At 37.2% G+C, this 13,783-nt stretch overlaps 2 protein-coding genes across 4 annotated transcripts; both read right to left on the bottom strand.

Moving 5' to 3' along the window:
- Positions 1-229: 229 nt before the first annotated feature.
- On the bottom strand, positions 230-4,620 carry LOC110425740 (subtilisin-like protease SBT3.5). 2 transcript variants are annotated; one of them, XM_021440764.2, is made up of 10 exons: positions 4,476-4,620; positions 4,302-4,393; positions 3,586-3,683; positions 3,203-3,358; positions 2,431-3,104; positions 2,165-2,250; positions 1,668-1,913; positions 1,453-1,567; positions 1,123-1,315; positions 230-1,005 (listed from the first exon to the last, which is right to left on the bottom strand). In XM_021440764.2, the coding sequence occupies exons 1-10, from the start codon at positions 4,593-4,595 to the stop codon at positions 434-436; spliced, it is 2,352 nt and encodes a 783-aa protein (XP_021296439.1). In that variant the 5' UTR covers positions 4,596-4,620; the 3' UTR covers positions 230-433. The 2 variants fall into 2 exon arrangements, with proteins under 2 accessions (XP_021296439.1, XP_021296609.1); XM_021440934.1 differs by lacking the exons at positions 1,668-1,913; positions 2,165-2,250; positions 2,431-3,104; ... (2 more) ...; positions 4,302-4,393; positions 4,476-4,620 and having other exon boundaries at positions 1,123-1,348; positions 1,453-1,547.
- Positions 4,621-6,678: 2,058 nt separating this feature from the next.
- Positions 6,679-10,935, bottom strand: LOC110425924 (subtilisin-like protease SBT3.8). Of its 2 annotated transcripts, XM_021441043.2 has the most exons (10): positions 10,246-10,935; positions 10,058-10,149; positions 9,849-9,946; positions 9,531-9,686; positions 8,769-9,442; positions 8,555-8,640; positions 8,199-8,444; positions 7,995-8,109; positions 7,409-7,601; positions 6,679-7,309 (listed from the first exon to the last, which is right to left on the bottom strand). In XM_021441043.2, exons 1-10 carry the CDS (start codon positions 10,339-10,341, stop codon positions 6,738-6,740), a joined length of 2,328 nt encoding a protein of 775 aa, XP_021296718.1. In that variant the 5' UTR covers positions 10,342-10,935; the 3' UTR covers positions 6,679-6,737. The 2 variants fall into 2 exon arrangements, with proteins under 2 accessions (XP_021296718.1, XP_089638569.1); XM_089782443.1 differs by lacking the exon at positions 10,246-10,935 and having other exon boundaries at positions 9,531-9,684; positions 10,058-10,153.
- Between the last annotated feature and the right edge of the window lie 2,848 nt (positions 10,936-13,783).

The raw sequence follows: 13,783 nt of genomic DNA, 5'->3' as shown, positions 1-13,783 counted from the left end.
AGACGGACGAATCTCCCCTTTCTTGCATTTCCATTGCAAATAAGTAAGGTTCATTAGAATAATGGGGTAATTTACTATTCAGGTAAATGCCCTAAGCGAGTAAGCGACCCCAGTTTCTGTTGCCAGAGCAGTTATCTTCCTAATTCCTATTTATGCGTGTAGCAAATGTCAGGCCCAAGAGGGTAAAATCATGCCACAGTATATAGTGGTCCAACTTGTGCCCCTCAAAAGCAATAAGAAGATGGTTTTCTTTTGATTCACAAATAATTGAACATCAAAGTTTCTTTTCAATCCACGGTTTACTGGTCTACACGTTCACATGACAGAAAACCTATCAGACTTGGTTTTAGCTGTCCGCCCCTTATTTCTCTACTTGATTATTTAATTATTTTACAGTCATATTCTGTAAATGAATATAGAACTGTGGAAGTTTTTAATTTTCATCAGCATAATTTTGTAAAATCTGGGTTCTTGCGGATATGGGAATGGTCACGTTGTGTACTCCATCCGTCCAGGTTAGGCTGCCAAAATAGTATCCTGTATTTACTTGGTGGGAGGTGGAGACTCTAACTTGATATGAGATCTCCTGAGCCGTAGAGTGGAAAACTAGGATATTGGGCGTTACGGTTATGGTTATGCCAAATGGAGATTCAACCAATGCTTTGTATGTGGAGTTGGGAGGGCCAACATTTGTCACTCTTCTAGTGAGGGTAGCAGAGTTTCTTAGGTTTGGAATGGTGATCGATGGTACGTTCACATCCAGAACAGAGGGCTTGGCACTTGGGCATGCAATGCCTTGTCGTACAAGCTTTGAGATAGCTGAGTCATTGTAACCCACAGCACAGAGGTAATGCACATAATCATCAGTATCCATGTCATATACAAGACCGGGTTTTGATGCTCTGTTCGGGTTCACTAGGCCACCACCGAAGTCAAATGGATCAGCTAGTTTCCGAGGGGACCCCTCAGCAAAGATAGGTTCTCCAAATGGATCAGTCTTCCAGGCTGCAATTTCAGTGTTGTCATTAGTTCACAGGGTTAAAACAAAATAATTGGTCTAGTACTTCGTGAGAAATAGAGTGGTTAATTAACGGGAAGGTTATAGACATACACTACACATACCTGTCGTTACAATTGCTGATCTAATGGCAGCAGGGGACCAATTGGGGTGTTTTGCTTTGAGAAGCGCAATAATGCCTGAAATGACAGGAGCTGCCATTGATGTTCCAGAATGAAGGGCAAACCCACCATTCATAAAGGTATCTAAGGGAGAACTAGCTGCTAATAAACTTACACCAGGAGCAGCTATATCTGGCTGTAGTTAACATGGACAAGAATCGTTCAGTATCTGATGAATGAACATTTTCTTGTCAGCCTATTCATTTATTCCTTGAAATAAGCTACTGTGATAGAATTCATTTTTAGGCCAAAAAACTGAAAACAGACTCAAACCTTCAGAATGGCTGGAGTGATGGAGCTGGGCCCTCTAGATGAAAAGGTCGCAACTTTAGTTGAGGCAGGCTTTCCAACTAGTGTTTTAGAAGGACTTATTGTTACTGTGGGAGACCTGCGAACCCAAATATCAACCTTCTTATTTCAGCAAAGAAAATGTTGATTATGGAATTATGTTGATAATAGTGGTGAAGAACTGAAGATGCTCATGATACCTAGCAGAACGAATGTAGAATAGAATTTGAGTGCCAAGTTCATAGTCTACCACAACACACGGAAAGTCGTCTCCACACGGACCCATAACATGACCAGGATTCTTAGCTACAATCAACCCAACACCACCAGCTGCTCTCACAGCTGATACAGCACTTGACACTGCACTTCTCCTGGTCACTGTAGTAAAGCAGAGAACCACCTTTCCATCAACTGAAGTATGGTTGAAAGAAAGGGATTCACATACCCTGCAAGGGGCATCTTTGTGAAGTTACAAATAAGGGCTATACGCTTCATAGGTACTATATGTATAATGAAAGAGAAAAACATCCATCGATATGTATATTGTGAATTGATGCATTTTGGACATAATGCACAAAGAAGGCATGCCACAAGTAAATAGATCATCAGACTCACTTTCTTAATTTCTTAAATTATGTTCTCCTAGAAAGGCAAGAGAAAGGGAAAGAAGAAAATACAGTAAAAAAAACTCTCTTACCCTGCTAATGCAGGACGCAGTCCTGGGTTCTCTGGATAAACCAAACCGGTTAATCCAATCTCTTTTCCTGCATACCAGGCTTGACCCTTCAAAGCAAGCACGTTGATTGAAAGGGGAAAAAACATATTAGCAGCTCTATGCATGTCTAAAGGTTGTAAACTTGAGAAACCATAATGAAGGATGGTCATATTACAAGATTTTCAGAAAGAAATTTCTATGATGTACGAAGTCCTATCAGTTGCATAAACAAAGGGAAATAGTTATACCAGTATGGTTACGTTATTCCCAAGCATAATGGGTGTAGGAAAGGACCGATCAAGGGTGGTCGCTGCTACTGTTATGATCCAGGGTGCTGTGTTATGGACTGTTTGAGCAGCAGGTCCATCATTTGCAGCAGCACAAACAACGGGAATACCATTGGCTACAGCATGGAATGAACCAATGGCAATCCCATCACGCTCATCAACTTCTGCAAACAGGGGAATTTGAGTGCCAAGTGACAGTGATAACACATCAACCCCATCGTGTATGGCTTCATCAAAGGCTTTCAATATATCAGCAGATGAGCATTGCCCTTGGGGGACGTTCCAGCAAACCTTGTACATGGCAATACGAGCCCGGGGTGCACCGCCTCTTGATGTTCCAAGGGCAAGGCCTTTGTAGCTTGCATTAGCTACAAAGGAACCTCCAGCAATAGTGGATGTGTGTGTGCCATGACCAAAACTATCTCTAGGAGACATGTAATCTGGATTATCAGTAGTGTTGAATGGCTGATTGTTTTCCGCCAGAAAACCATCAATGAAATACTTTGCTCCTATCAGTTTTCTGTTGCAATCTGTGGTACCATTAAAGAGCTGACCAGATTCACAATGTCCTTTCCACCGGGCTGGAATTGGCTCAAGCCCGTCATCATTGAATACTACCGATTCGGGCCATACTCCTGTCATCATTTAAGGGCTGTCAAGGAAATAGCTGATGCATACTAGTGTGCTTGTGTGTATGTGATTTTGAGTGAAAGAGAATGTAGGAGGCAAAGACCTGTGTCCAAGAGACCAATGATTATTCCATCACCCATATGGGTGTCATGTAGAAGATTGAGGGGAGAGTAGGAAGAGATGTCAAGGTAATCCCAAGTTCTTGTTGTTTGCAGTGAGTGAAAGCGATTTGGTATGACATGAACAACTTCAGGTAGCTCTGACCATATAATTCATAATAATAGAGTGTTACTAGAACATATTTGAGCATGAAGTTCATAATGTAGTCTATGTTCTTCCGGTATCTAGTTTCCAACAGGAAAAACACTGAGCCTATGCTATCTCTCAATATCAGGTGAACAAAATGTGAGGACCATAAAAATTTACCTCGTTTTTGCTTTATGTCTATGCAATGCAACCAGAAAGCACTCTTAAATGTAAAAATACCTGAAATTTGTTGGGCTTGAGATTGTGTAAGCTTGGCTGCAAATCCTGAGAAGCCATGTCTATAACTGTAGACCATTGAGTCAACGGCAGCCTCTTTGCTGCAGGATGGATACACATTTTGTTTTGCTCAGAGCAGGATGGATACACAGGCATGGTTAAAAACCTAGAGTACAGATTATACTTTGTTCCTCTTTAGGATCCTGATAACCTCAGGTAATTTCTTCCTTCATGATAAAATGGTCATTTTTTTATTCTATCAAGGTAAAATGTCAATTGTCAATGATGACTTTGCTTAGTATGCTAAAAATGACTCGAAATCCCTGTCAGTTACATAGCCAGTTAGCCACTAAAAAGTGAGAAGGCGACCATTTATAACTTATAAGCCTTGATTTGCTTAAGACAATCATATTCATTTTTTTTCTCCTTTCTTCTTATAAAAATGACATGCTTCTCCTTCTTTAATCCAAATGAGAAGTCAAGGTCTATGGTTCGACTGTACCTTCCTCTAGACCTCTAACAAACAATTGAGCAACATAAACAAATAAACAAATAAGCTTTTCTTGTGCATTTTACATAGTTACTTAATTTATACCACCATTTTGAATTATCGATATTAATATATGTATAGAAGTAACTGTGTCGAAGTAATTAATTCTAAGGCTCTCTGTTGGACAAGTGCCAAACGTCCTGCTCCTTAGTGCATTGACACACTATACCTTCCAACAATTGTTGCGAGCAGGTCATGATGAAACTTGGTGATGAGCTTGGGATCATTATGCTGCCTCTCACCCATATAAACTATGTGAACCTACCATTTATGTAAACTTAGCTGCGTAAGTTGTGTGTTTTCAGTATGAAAGAAGAGATTCTGCAGGAGTAGAACTACTTACTCTGCTTTCGGCGCTGACAGCAGCAGCTAACCTGTTTTGGCCATTTAGAATCAAGAAAAGGTTGACCAGCAAAATCATTGAAGTTCTACAGCTGCTAATTGCAATCAGGAGACGCCCCATTGTGTTTGTATCGTATCCCTTTGGTTCCCGCAAAAGAAATGTCAAGGGCAAAGTCTTATATAGGCTTCATCCTTCATTCTACCTGATAGTTCTTTGGGCTCTTGGAGCTGCCAGCTCGGATGCCTCTCCAAACAAAACTTGACTCTTTGAACATGTTTTTCTATTCCTTATCTATTACCTTTGTTTATTCGGTATGCATTGACCAAGATAGAGCTTTCAACTTGTGAGTTGTGAGGAAAGACATTTCTTGGAACTGAAGGAAACGTGCCAGTCCTACATTCAACCATTCTGGAAGAGTACAGAGAAATCTATGGAGTTTAAACTTTTGAAGGGACTTTTATGGTTTTGTAAATTTAGTTCGCATCAAGAGATATTGATCTAAATATTAAATGTGCTAAAATAACATGAATATTTACTTAAAAGATAGTGTGAAGTGGCTGATTCTGTAACATCCTTGATGATGACATGGAGACTAATAGTTGCTTGACTTTATATATATATATATATATATAGTTATAGTTATAGTTATAGTTATAGTCTATAATTCCATTAAAATATATATTAGTATATTTGACTAAAGGATTATTGAAGATGTAAGCTACCAGCAAAACAGAATATAAGGGATAATTAATGAACAACGGACCAAGGACCAAGGAATAGGCAGCAAAATAAGCTTAGAAGATAAGAACAAACAGATAAATAAATCATATTGTTGAATAGATTATCTGGGTTCTTCAGTAACCTCCTCGAAGACTTTTTTTTTTAAATAACTAATTTTTGTTATACAGGTGTTTTATGGGAATAATTTTATATGTAGATGTCGTCATAATTATAATAATAAAAATAATAAATTTGTAGGTCATGATTCAAGAATATAAAAAATTAAATAACATTTAAAGAATAAAAACATAAAATATAAAAAGAATATTAAAAAAGATGTATTTTTATTAAAAAAACACTGAAATTAAATTAATCTTATGTCTAAAATAAAATTTCCTTTATGAAAAACAATATACCATAAAACTAATTAAAATTTAATTAATAAATTTGATATTATAAAATTAAAAAAGAGAAAGTACGTGAACTTTTAAAATAAGTATATTTAGATTTAAAGTTAAAATTTTTAAATAATTAATAAATTATAAATGATAATAGAGTAAAAACTTATTAATTATAAAAAGACATCCAAATTCTAAAATAAGTTTACCAACCCAAAAAGATGAAAAGATCATTTATTAATCAAGAAACTTTCTCTGTATATATTTGCAACCACCGTGTATTTTTAATTGGACATAGAATTATTGAAACTCACTAATTGTGTAAATTTCATATTATTTAAACCTTTTAATAATTCAATAGAGTAAAAGAGTTTAGTTTTGAATATAGTTAAATTTAAATTTTATTAAAAATCTTGACTTTAATGAAGAGTTCAAGGTTAATAAGAAAATAGATAAATACAAATTAGTCAATACTTAATTTTTTAAAAAATTATCAATTAAGAAAAATTTACTTTAATATGGACTTTAGTGTTCATAAGAAAACAAATAAAAATTAATTAATGAATATTCAAATTTAATAAGAAAATCATCAATTAAGGATAAGTTTTGAATATAGTTAATTTAATAAATTGTTAAGAGTGTATAGTTGGTATTGTTATATATAATTATGATAAGATTAGGAAAGAGAATGGGACGTGAGTGAGAATTTCAAAATAGATATAATAGACTAATTAATTAATAATATATTAATTTCAACTAATCTCTTAGAATTTTGATCTGTACGAAATGATGGCACAAAAGTCATCGTTGACTATCAACAAAAAGTTATTACTTTCTTGCTGGTTCTTCCCAACGATGATGTTGCACCAAACAAGATTTTCAATACGCGCATATAATGAGATTCAATCTGTTTTTCAATACAGCGGCAATTAAGTTTAGAAAGTGCAAAGCTAGTCTGCAAGCTAACTAGCTGAGCTTCATTGTTTGCGATTTCAGAGAGGGCTGAGGACCATGTCATGATCTTAAATCTTTACAAACTTAAATAAAAATGAACAAATCAAGTTAACTTAAAACTCATCTGTGGATTGAATTAACAATAACTTGGAAGTATAGATTCTTTTGGAATAAGTCAATAAGACAATAATTAATTATCATGAGCATAAGATTGTAAAAACTCTGTTTTCACGGACAAGGGGATTCTCACAGCGTGCTGTTCATTAGTCCAAGTCAGGCTCCCAAAGAAATATCCTGTATTCACCTGGTGGGCTGCAGAGACTGTGACACTGAAGGAGATTTTCTTGGTTGTGGAGTTGAAGAGTAAGATGTCAGGCCTTACCGTTACAGTTATGCCAGTTGGAGGCTTAATTACAGCTCTATAAACAGATATAGGCGCTCCCACATTTGTTACAGTTCTGGTAAGAGTGGCTGAATTTTTAAGACTTGAAATGGTTATGGACGGTACATTTACATCCACAATGGAAGGTTTTTTGATCGGGCACACTGTAGATTGCCCTGTAAGTCGACTGATGGCAGAGTCACTATAACCCATAGCACAAAGGTATTGGATGTAGTCTGATGTGCCCATGTCATATACCAGGCCAGGATCTGCTGCCCCATTAGGATTTACAATGCCACCTCCAAAATCAAATGGATTAGCTAGTTTTTGAGGAGATCCCTCAGCAAAGAGTGGAAAACCTGATGCATCTTTTGTCCATGCTGCGATATGTATAAATTGAGTGTGAGTTAACCATATTTACACTCCCTGAAGAAAACTTGTGATTAGAATCATTAGTAAAGGTTTGATAATGGCAATACCAGTTGTAACTAGTGCAGATTTAATAGCTGCAGGAGACCAATCAGGATGTATTGCTTTGATAAGTGCCACAATGCCTGAGACATGAGGAGTTGCCATTGAAGTTCCTGAGCGTATGGCATATCCATCATCCATCAACTTATTCAACTGAGAAATAGCGGCTAGTATGTTCACTCCAGGTGCAGTTATGTCTGGCTGTGCCCACAAAAAAATTTACAAGATGCTCTCAAAATAGAAGTGGAAGCACCGTGCGGTAAATTCCAGACAAACTCTTTCGGAATGAGGATAAAATTTAAGAATTTGTAACTCCATGTACACAAAAGACTAAACCTAATATTTCAGTTCAAATTTTAACAGAACTCTAAGCTTAAGATTCTTCAGTATAAAAGAAATCGAACACACTTCATATGGTCAGAATTCTACTTAATACATTAATGATAGGTGATTATCTATGCTTATGATCAGGTTCCACCTTTTTGCAAGATGCATATAGGAAGTTAACCCTAAGCGGAACTTTATGAAGCCCCATTTGACATAAAACTATGATAGCTATGAAGTCATACACAAAAAGGAGTAAAATAAATCTACCTTGAGAATTTCTGGTGCAATGGAGCTAGGCCCCCTTGATGAGAAGAAGGCCACCTTGGCTGACACAGGCTTGCCTATAAGTGTTTTGGATGGGCTCAATTTCACTGTAGGGGACCTATGTAGATAAATTTGAGAACCACGAACCAAGGATTACAAAGCAGTCTAGAAATAGTAGTAACTATAGAAATAGGAAAATGAAGGTACTTGGCAGATCGGATGTAATAGAGTATTCGGGTGCCAATTTCATAGTCAACTTCAATGCATGGAAAGTCATTGCTGCATTCAGTCAAGGCGTCACTCGGATTTTTGGCAATAATCAGCCCAGTCCCCCCTGCTTCTTGTACAGTTGCTGCAGAACTTCTTATGGCAACCCTACGACCGACTGAGGCAAAGCAAAGTACCACTTTTCCAGCGACCAACGTTGAATTAAGTAATAGATCTTGGCATGCACTGCAGGTCAAAAGTTAAAAACTGAGATATCTGCTTTACTTGCATGATAAATGTTAAAAAGAGGAAGAAGAATCTTCTAAGTTTAAATTCATAGTCTAAGATATAGCTACCCTGCAGAAGTAGGGTCAAGCCCTGAACCCTCTGGGTATGTCAAGCCAGTAAAACCATTCTCCTTTCCTGTAAAAATGGCTTGACCCTACAAGTGTTACACATATAAAATCATATGCATCCTTGTGTTAAAATAAATAGTCATATAGAAACTCTGCCCAGCCTACTAATCAAATTCGCGATGCAATTGCCAATACATAATCACAGAGCTAATACCAACAAGGTTTTATTGTTCCCGAGCGTTATGGGTGTAGGAAAAGCTCGATCCATGGTACTTGCTGCAACGGTTAATATCCATGGTGCTGTGTTCTGCACTGTTTGAGCTGAAGGCCCATCGTTTGCAGCTCCACAAACAACAGTGATGCCCCTGGCAACGGCATGGAAGGAACCCGTAGCAATCCCATCTCGTTCATCAACATCTGAAAATAGAGGCAATGAATACCCAATTGACAGTGATAAGACATCAACTCCATCATGTATTGCTTCATCAAAGGCTTTTAGGATATCAGCTGATGCACATTGTCCACCAAGCACATTCCAGCAGACTTTGTATATAGCCAACCGAGCTCGTGGTGCGCCACCTCTTACTGTCCCAGGGCCAAGGCCTCTGTAGCTAACATTTCTTACATAAGAACCACCTGCTATGCTGGATGTATGTGTTCCATGTCCATTAGCATCTCTCGGTGAAAAGTACTCTGGGTCTTGAGATGTGTTAAATGGCTGTCCATACTCAGCAAGAAATCCATCAATGAACCAACGAGCTCCAATAATTTTTCTATTGCAGTGAGTTGCTGCATTGAAATGGTCCCCAGATTTACACATACCCTTCCAACGCGATGGAATTGGTCGAAGTCCTTCATCACTAAATGCTTTAGACTCTGGCCATATTCCTGTTTCATTGATAATAACTTGCTGAGTTTCCTTATCGGTGTATGAGTCTACGAGAGGGAGACACAGAGAAAGATTGAGACTACGAACCTGTATCAAAGACTCCAATGATAACTCCATCACCCATTTTGCTATTTTGAAGAATATTGGTGGGATAATGAGAAGAGAGGCCAAGAAAGTCCCAACTTCTTGTTGTCTGCAGCCTGTGAAGGCTATTTGGTATTACTCGAACAACACCAGGGAACTCTAAGTGTGAACGATTGCATAAAAAAAAAAAAAAAAACCAAAGCAAGTTATGCTATTGTACCACTTAAAGTCATCATTAACATGTCCTGTTAGGAATATTGTCTTTCTACATGGCTTTAAATTAAAGTCGGAAGAAGCAGTAGCATTTATTTTAACAAGTACCTGAAAGTTTTTGTGCCTGAGACTCTGTAAGCTTGGCTGCAAACCCGGAGAAGCCATGTCTGTAGCTGTAAACCATCAAATCTGAGGCAACTTCCTTACTGCATCACGTTAACGAGCATATGCATCAGAATTGAAATTTCAAGAGCACTAAAAGATAATTGATCAAACACATAATTTTGTTTTCCTTTCCCTGTGTTCTGTTGTTATACCTCCCTACTACTGTAGCAAGCAAGTCATGATGAGAATCTGTCACCAGCTTAGGATCATCAAGCTGCCTTTCTCCCAGATAAACAATGTGAACCTGTTGAACAAGAGCAGAATTTTGGGCAGTCTCTTCCAATAAAAAGAACAGTAAGGAAGAAGAAGAATAAAAACTGAGTTTGGCTAATTTACATACATTGCTCTTGGCTTCCACTTTTGTTGTCATCAGTCCACGGCCATTAAGCACTAAGAGAATGAAAGCGGTGACAAAAAATGGCATTGGATTGCCCATACTGTTTCTTTATCCTTTTGACAAAGGCGGACAGAGAAAGAGATGGGAAGTTGATTCCTGATCAAATATAGATCAGGAGCTCTGGTTATCTTGGGATTGCAGATCACTTTGATATTTAGCAATAGCAAACACGGAAACCTCCATGGTTAATGCATACTGCAAGTCTTCATCATAAGGCCTGATTTTTATCACTGTATTATAGAAAAACAGAGCTGTCTTGTGCTTGCAAGGCTTGGCAACTTAAGGTTGTGGGAAACTGGGAACCAATAGAACTCAGAAGTCAAACTTTACGCTGCCGTTTAACTTTTTCATTACTCATTAAATCAACTTATTCTCATGAGCATTTAATCAGAATGTAATCCGGTTCATGAGATAATTCCAACAGCCACGCACGTTAGCCTCGCTTACCGTACACGCCCTGGGCGAAGGGAGAAGAATTTAGCTTCCATCAACATTGGAAAGTGTTGTCCACGCACTTTTAGCAGAAGCGAACAATTTCTTTTCAGATACATGAAATTATAAACAGGCGTTCCGTTCCGTTCCGTTCCTTCAGCAACATTGGTTACCTTGTCCAGGCTAATAGAAGAAATACAAATACTTTGAAAAATATTCACAAAGGAACACGTGTTGAGATTCCAAAGCAACATTTCCTTCCGAAGGCACTTTGAAGGGTGGGTGCTAGGCCTCATTCTTTGACATTAGACAATGTCTTCTGTAGCACATCCTGTCTTTTATCCGACCATAAAGTACTAGTTTGACTTTTTTTATGTGCCGAAAGTTCAAACAGGAAATGCACCCAACTGCATGACCCCTTTAACCCAGAGATGGAATTGACGCTGGTGTGAAAGACAATGACTAAACTGAACACATTCCGCCAGGTAATGCGTGGATAGAATTTGTCTAATATGATCAGGGCGGCTTTAGGTCAGGGCCATCAGAGCATTAAGTTATCAAATTTTCATAAGTCTTACAATTTTATAATAATATAATTAATTATATTAAACATATATAAATTAAAATAATTAATAAAATATCTATTTATTTTTTCATAACTAATATATATATATATATATATTCTCTCACTTTTACATCTTTATGAATTTTTAATTATTTACTTCATTTCTCATTAAAAATATATAAAAATAAAATAATTAATAAAATAATATATTTTCTTATTTTTTTACTTACATAATTAATAAATTTTAATTTTTTATTACTTCTCAATTCTCACAATACTATTAATTCGTAATTATTTCTCTTATTCTTGATCAACTAAAAATAATATATATTTAATGATGTAAATGTTATTTATATATATATATAATCAACTCTTTTTCAATTTATAATATCTACTTATTCATTTTCTTTTCTTACTTATTTTTTCTTCTTTCATTTCAATAAAAAATTTATTTAAATATTTAATTTTAAGTTTTTAACGTTATTGAGCCGGAAATGATGGCGCCATTCTCTACAAATTTGGGTCTTCCGACAAAAAAGTCATGACCTGTATGAAAGATCAAACATGTGCTGATGTAAAATTTTCCGATCAGGTAATTAAATGGAAGTTGTTAGTTCTTCTAGAATCAGCAAACGAGGCTAAAGTGAGAACTGAAACCATCCTTCTCACCCCCGCCATGTCCAAAAGGTCAGAAGTCTATAGATATTAATTAGGAAAATATTGAAGCTGGTAACGCTCCACATCATGAAGAAATGTTCCTCGCCTTTCTAGAGCTACAAACAATTTATTCAACTCAGATCGTGTCCACGGGGGGACTACATTGTTACACCAGTTTTCTTTAAGCATCATGTACATGTCAGCGCTTGGAATGAAATTAACAAATAGGTAGGCTTCCATCCACAACCGTTTACTTTTGAAGGGATCACATTCCAGGAATTTGCCCATATAGGTTCGATGCGGTAGGCTATTGAAATTGAACCACATAATAAAATGGCATGTGACATCAGCTTTTGCATACAAAATCACAAGTTGCTGACAACAAAGCAATCAATAATTTAATACTAACAAAGTTTTATTAAATCAAAGTCAACTTATCTTGCGATTCATAAAGGAGAACATTTATATCGATATTAAGTTTGATTATAGCAAGTTAGTAGTTCAAGTTTTGAACAAGCACCACCAAGTTCATGTCCATGCCTTGGTCCGATAAGGGGTGGAGTAAAAAGGCAACAGGTTAGTGGAGTTACTAATTTGGAAATGCATCGGTTATAATTTGGTTAGGTTGCTAGCCAGGTCTTAGTAGATCGCCTTCCAAAAATTCAATTGAAGACTGAAGATGAAGAACCGTGAGAATGAAATTTGTATGGATTTTGCTCTCGGCATCGATATTTGAATGCTGAGAGTCATCTGAGCTATGTGCCATTTACCCGTTTCACAGACAACTTCACTATTGGTGGGCTCAAGCAACCTGAACCTCGGTTTAAGTGGGTTGCAAAAGGTCCAATAATAATTGTTTGATGACACCCAAGCTGCTGAGCCCCGCTCCTGAATCTGGTTCGAAGCTCGTGGCGAGTTCCACCTTGAAGCCCACATATGTCGAATAACCACACGAAATAACGATCGGCTGACAGCTGCACATTCTCGACCCTGGACCGGCACGAAGTTCAGGTAGAACAAATTCATAAATAATGCTTGAAAAATATCCTTGTAATGCGCAAGTTTGAGATGAGCATGACCCAATGGGGTCAGGAACCTAATTCTTTGGTTCTGAGCTTCTTTTCTCTTCTCATTATCGGGAGGCCTACTTAACGGGCCTAGTGTCGTACAATGACAGACCTCGGAAGCACCGTCTAAATTAGGCCTGCTAGTTGTCACGTCCAGCTCATGGGCCCATTTATCTGTCACTGCATGTTTGTACCATAGCTGCAGCCTTTTAAAGGGCTGTCCAGGAGTTCATGATTCGTCAATCTTCTGCACCCATTGACTGGGAAGTCAGAAATTTTCCATCCTCACGCAGAAAAACAAAAGCACTGTTACTGCCCATTGTGTCCCCTTGGCTAGTCTGGGCAATGGGAGTGAAATCTAATCGTTAGAGGATAAACTAACTATAGTCTCTAAGCACACATTCACTCTCATACTGATTCTGTTATACACTAGTAGTAGTAATAAAAAAGGAATTCTTTTTTCATTTCGGAAAATTTAGAATTAGCTAAAGTTATCAGTGATTAAGAAAAATAGTTGTGTAAATTCCCTTTATAGCTTTACTTTGCATGTAAGTTCTTCACTGTCATCGAAGGGTTTTACATCACAAACAATTTTGACAACCTAACCAATCATCTGATAATATGCTTAGCACTCCCAAACTTTTCTATCGTCGCCAAGTATAAACTTCTATTCTTGCTCACCTAAAAGACCAAAAAGTAAATATATGCTTGAAAACAGTCAGCAAAATAATGGAGGGGGGCCAGAAAAAGTGCTACAGAG

Source organism: Theobroma umbraticum, unplaced genomic scaffold (assembly GCF_002168275.2).
Source record: "Theobroma umbraticum cultivar Fairchild unplaced genomic scaffold, ASM216827v3 scaffold_30.0, whole genome shotgun sequence".
NCBI classification, from domain to species: Eukaryota; Viridiplantae; Streptophyta; class Magnoliopsida; order Malvales; family Malvaceae; genus Theobroma; species Theobroma umbraticum.
Note: the sequence above shows the minus strand (reverse complement) of the source record. Positions and strands in the feature narration are given on the sequence as shown.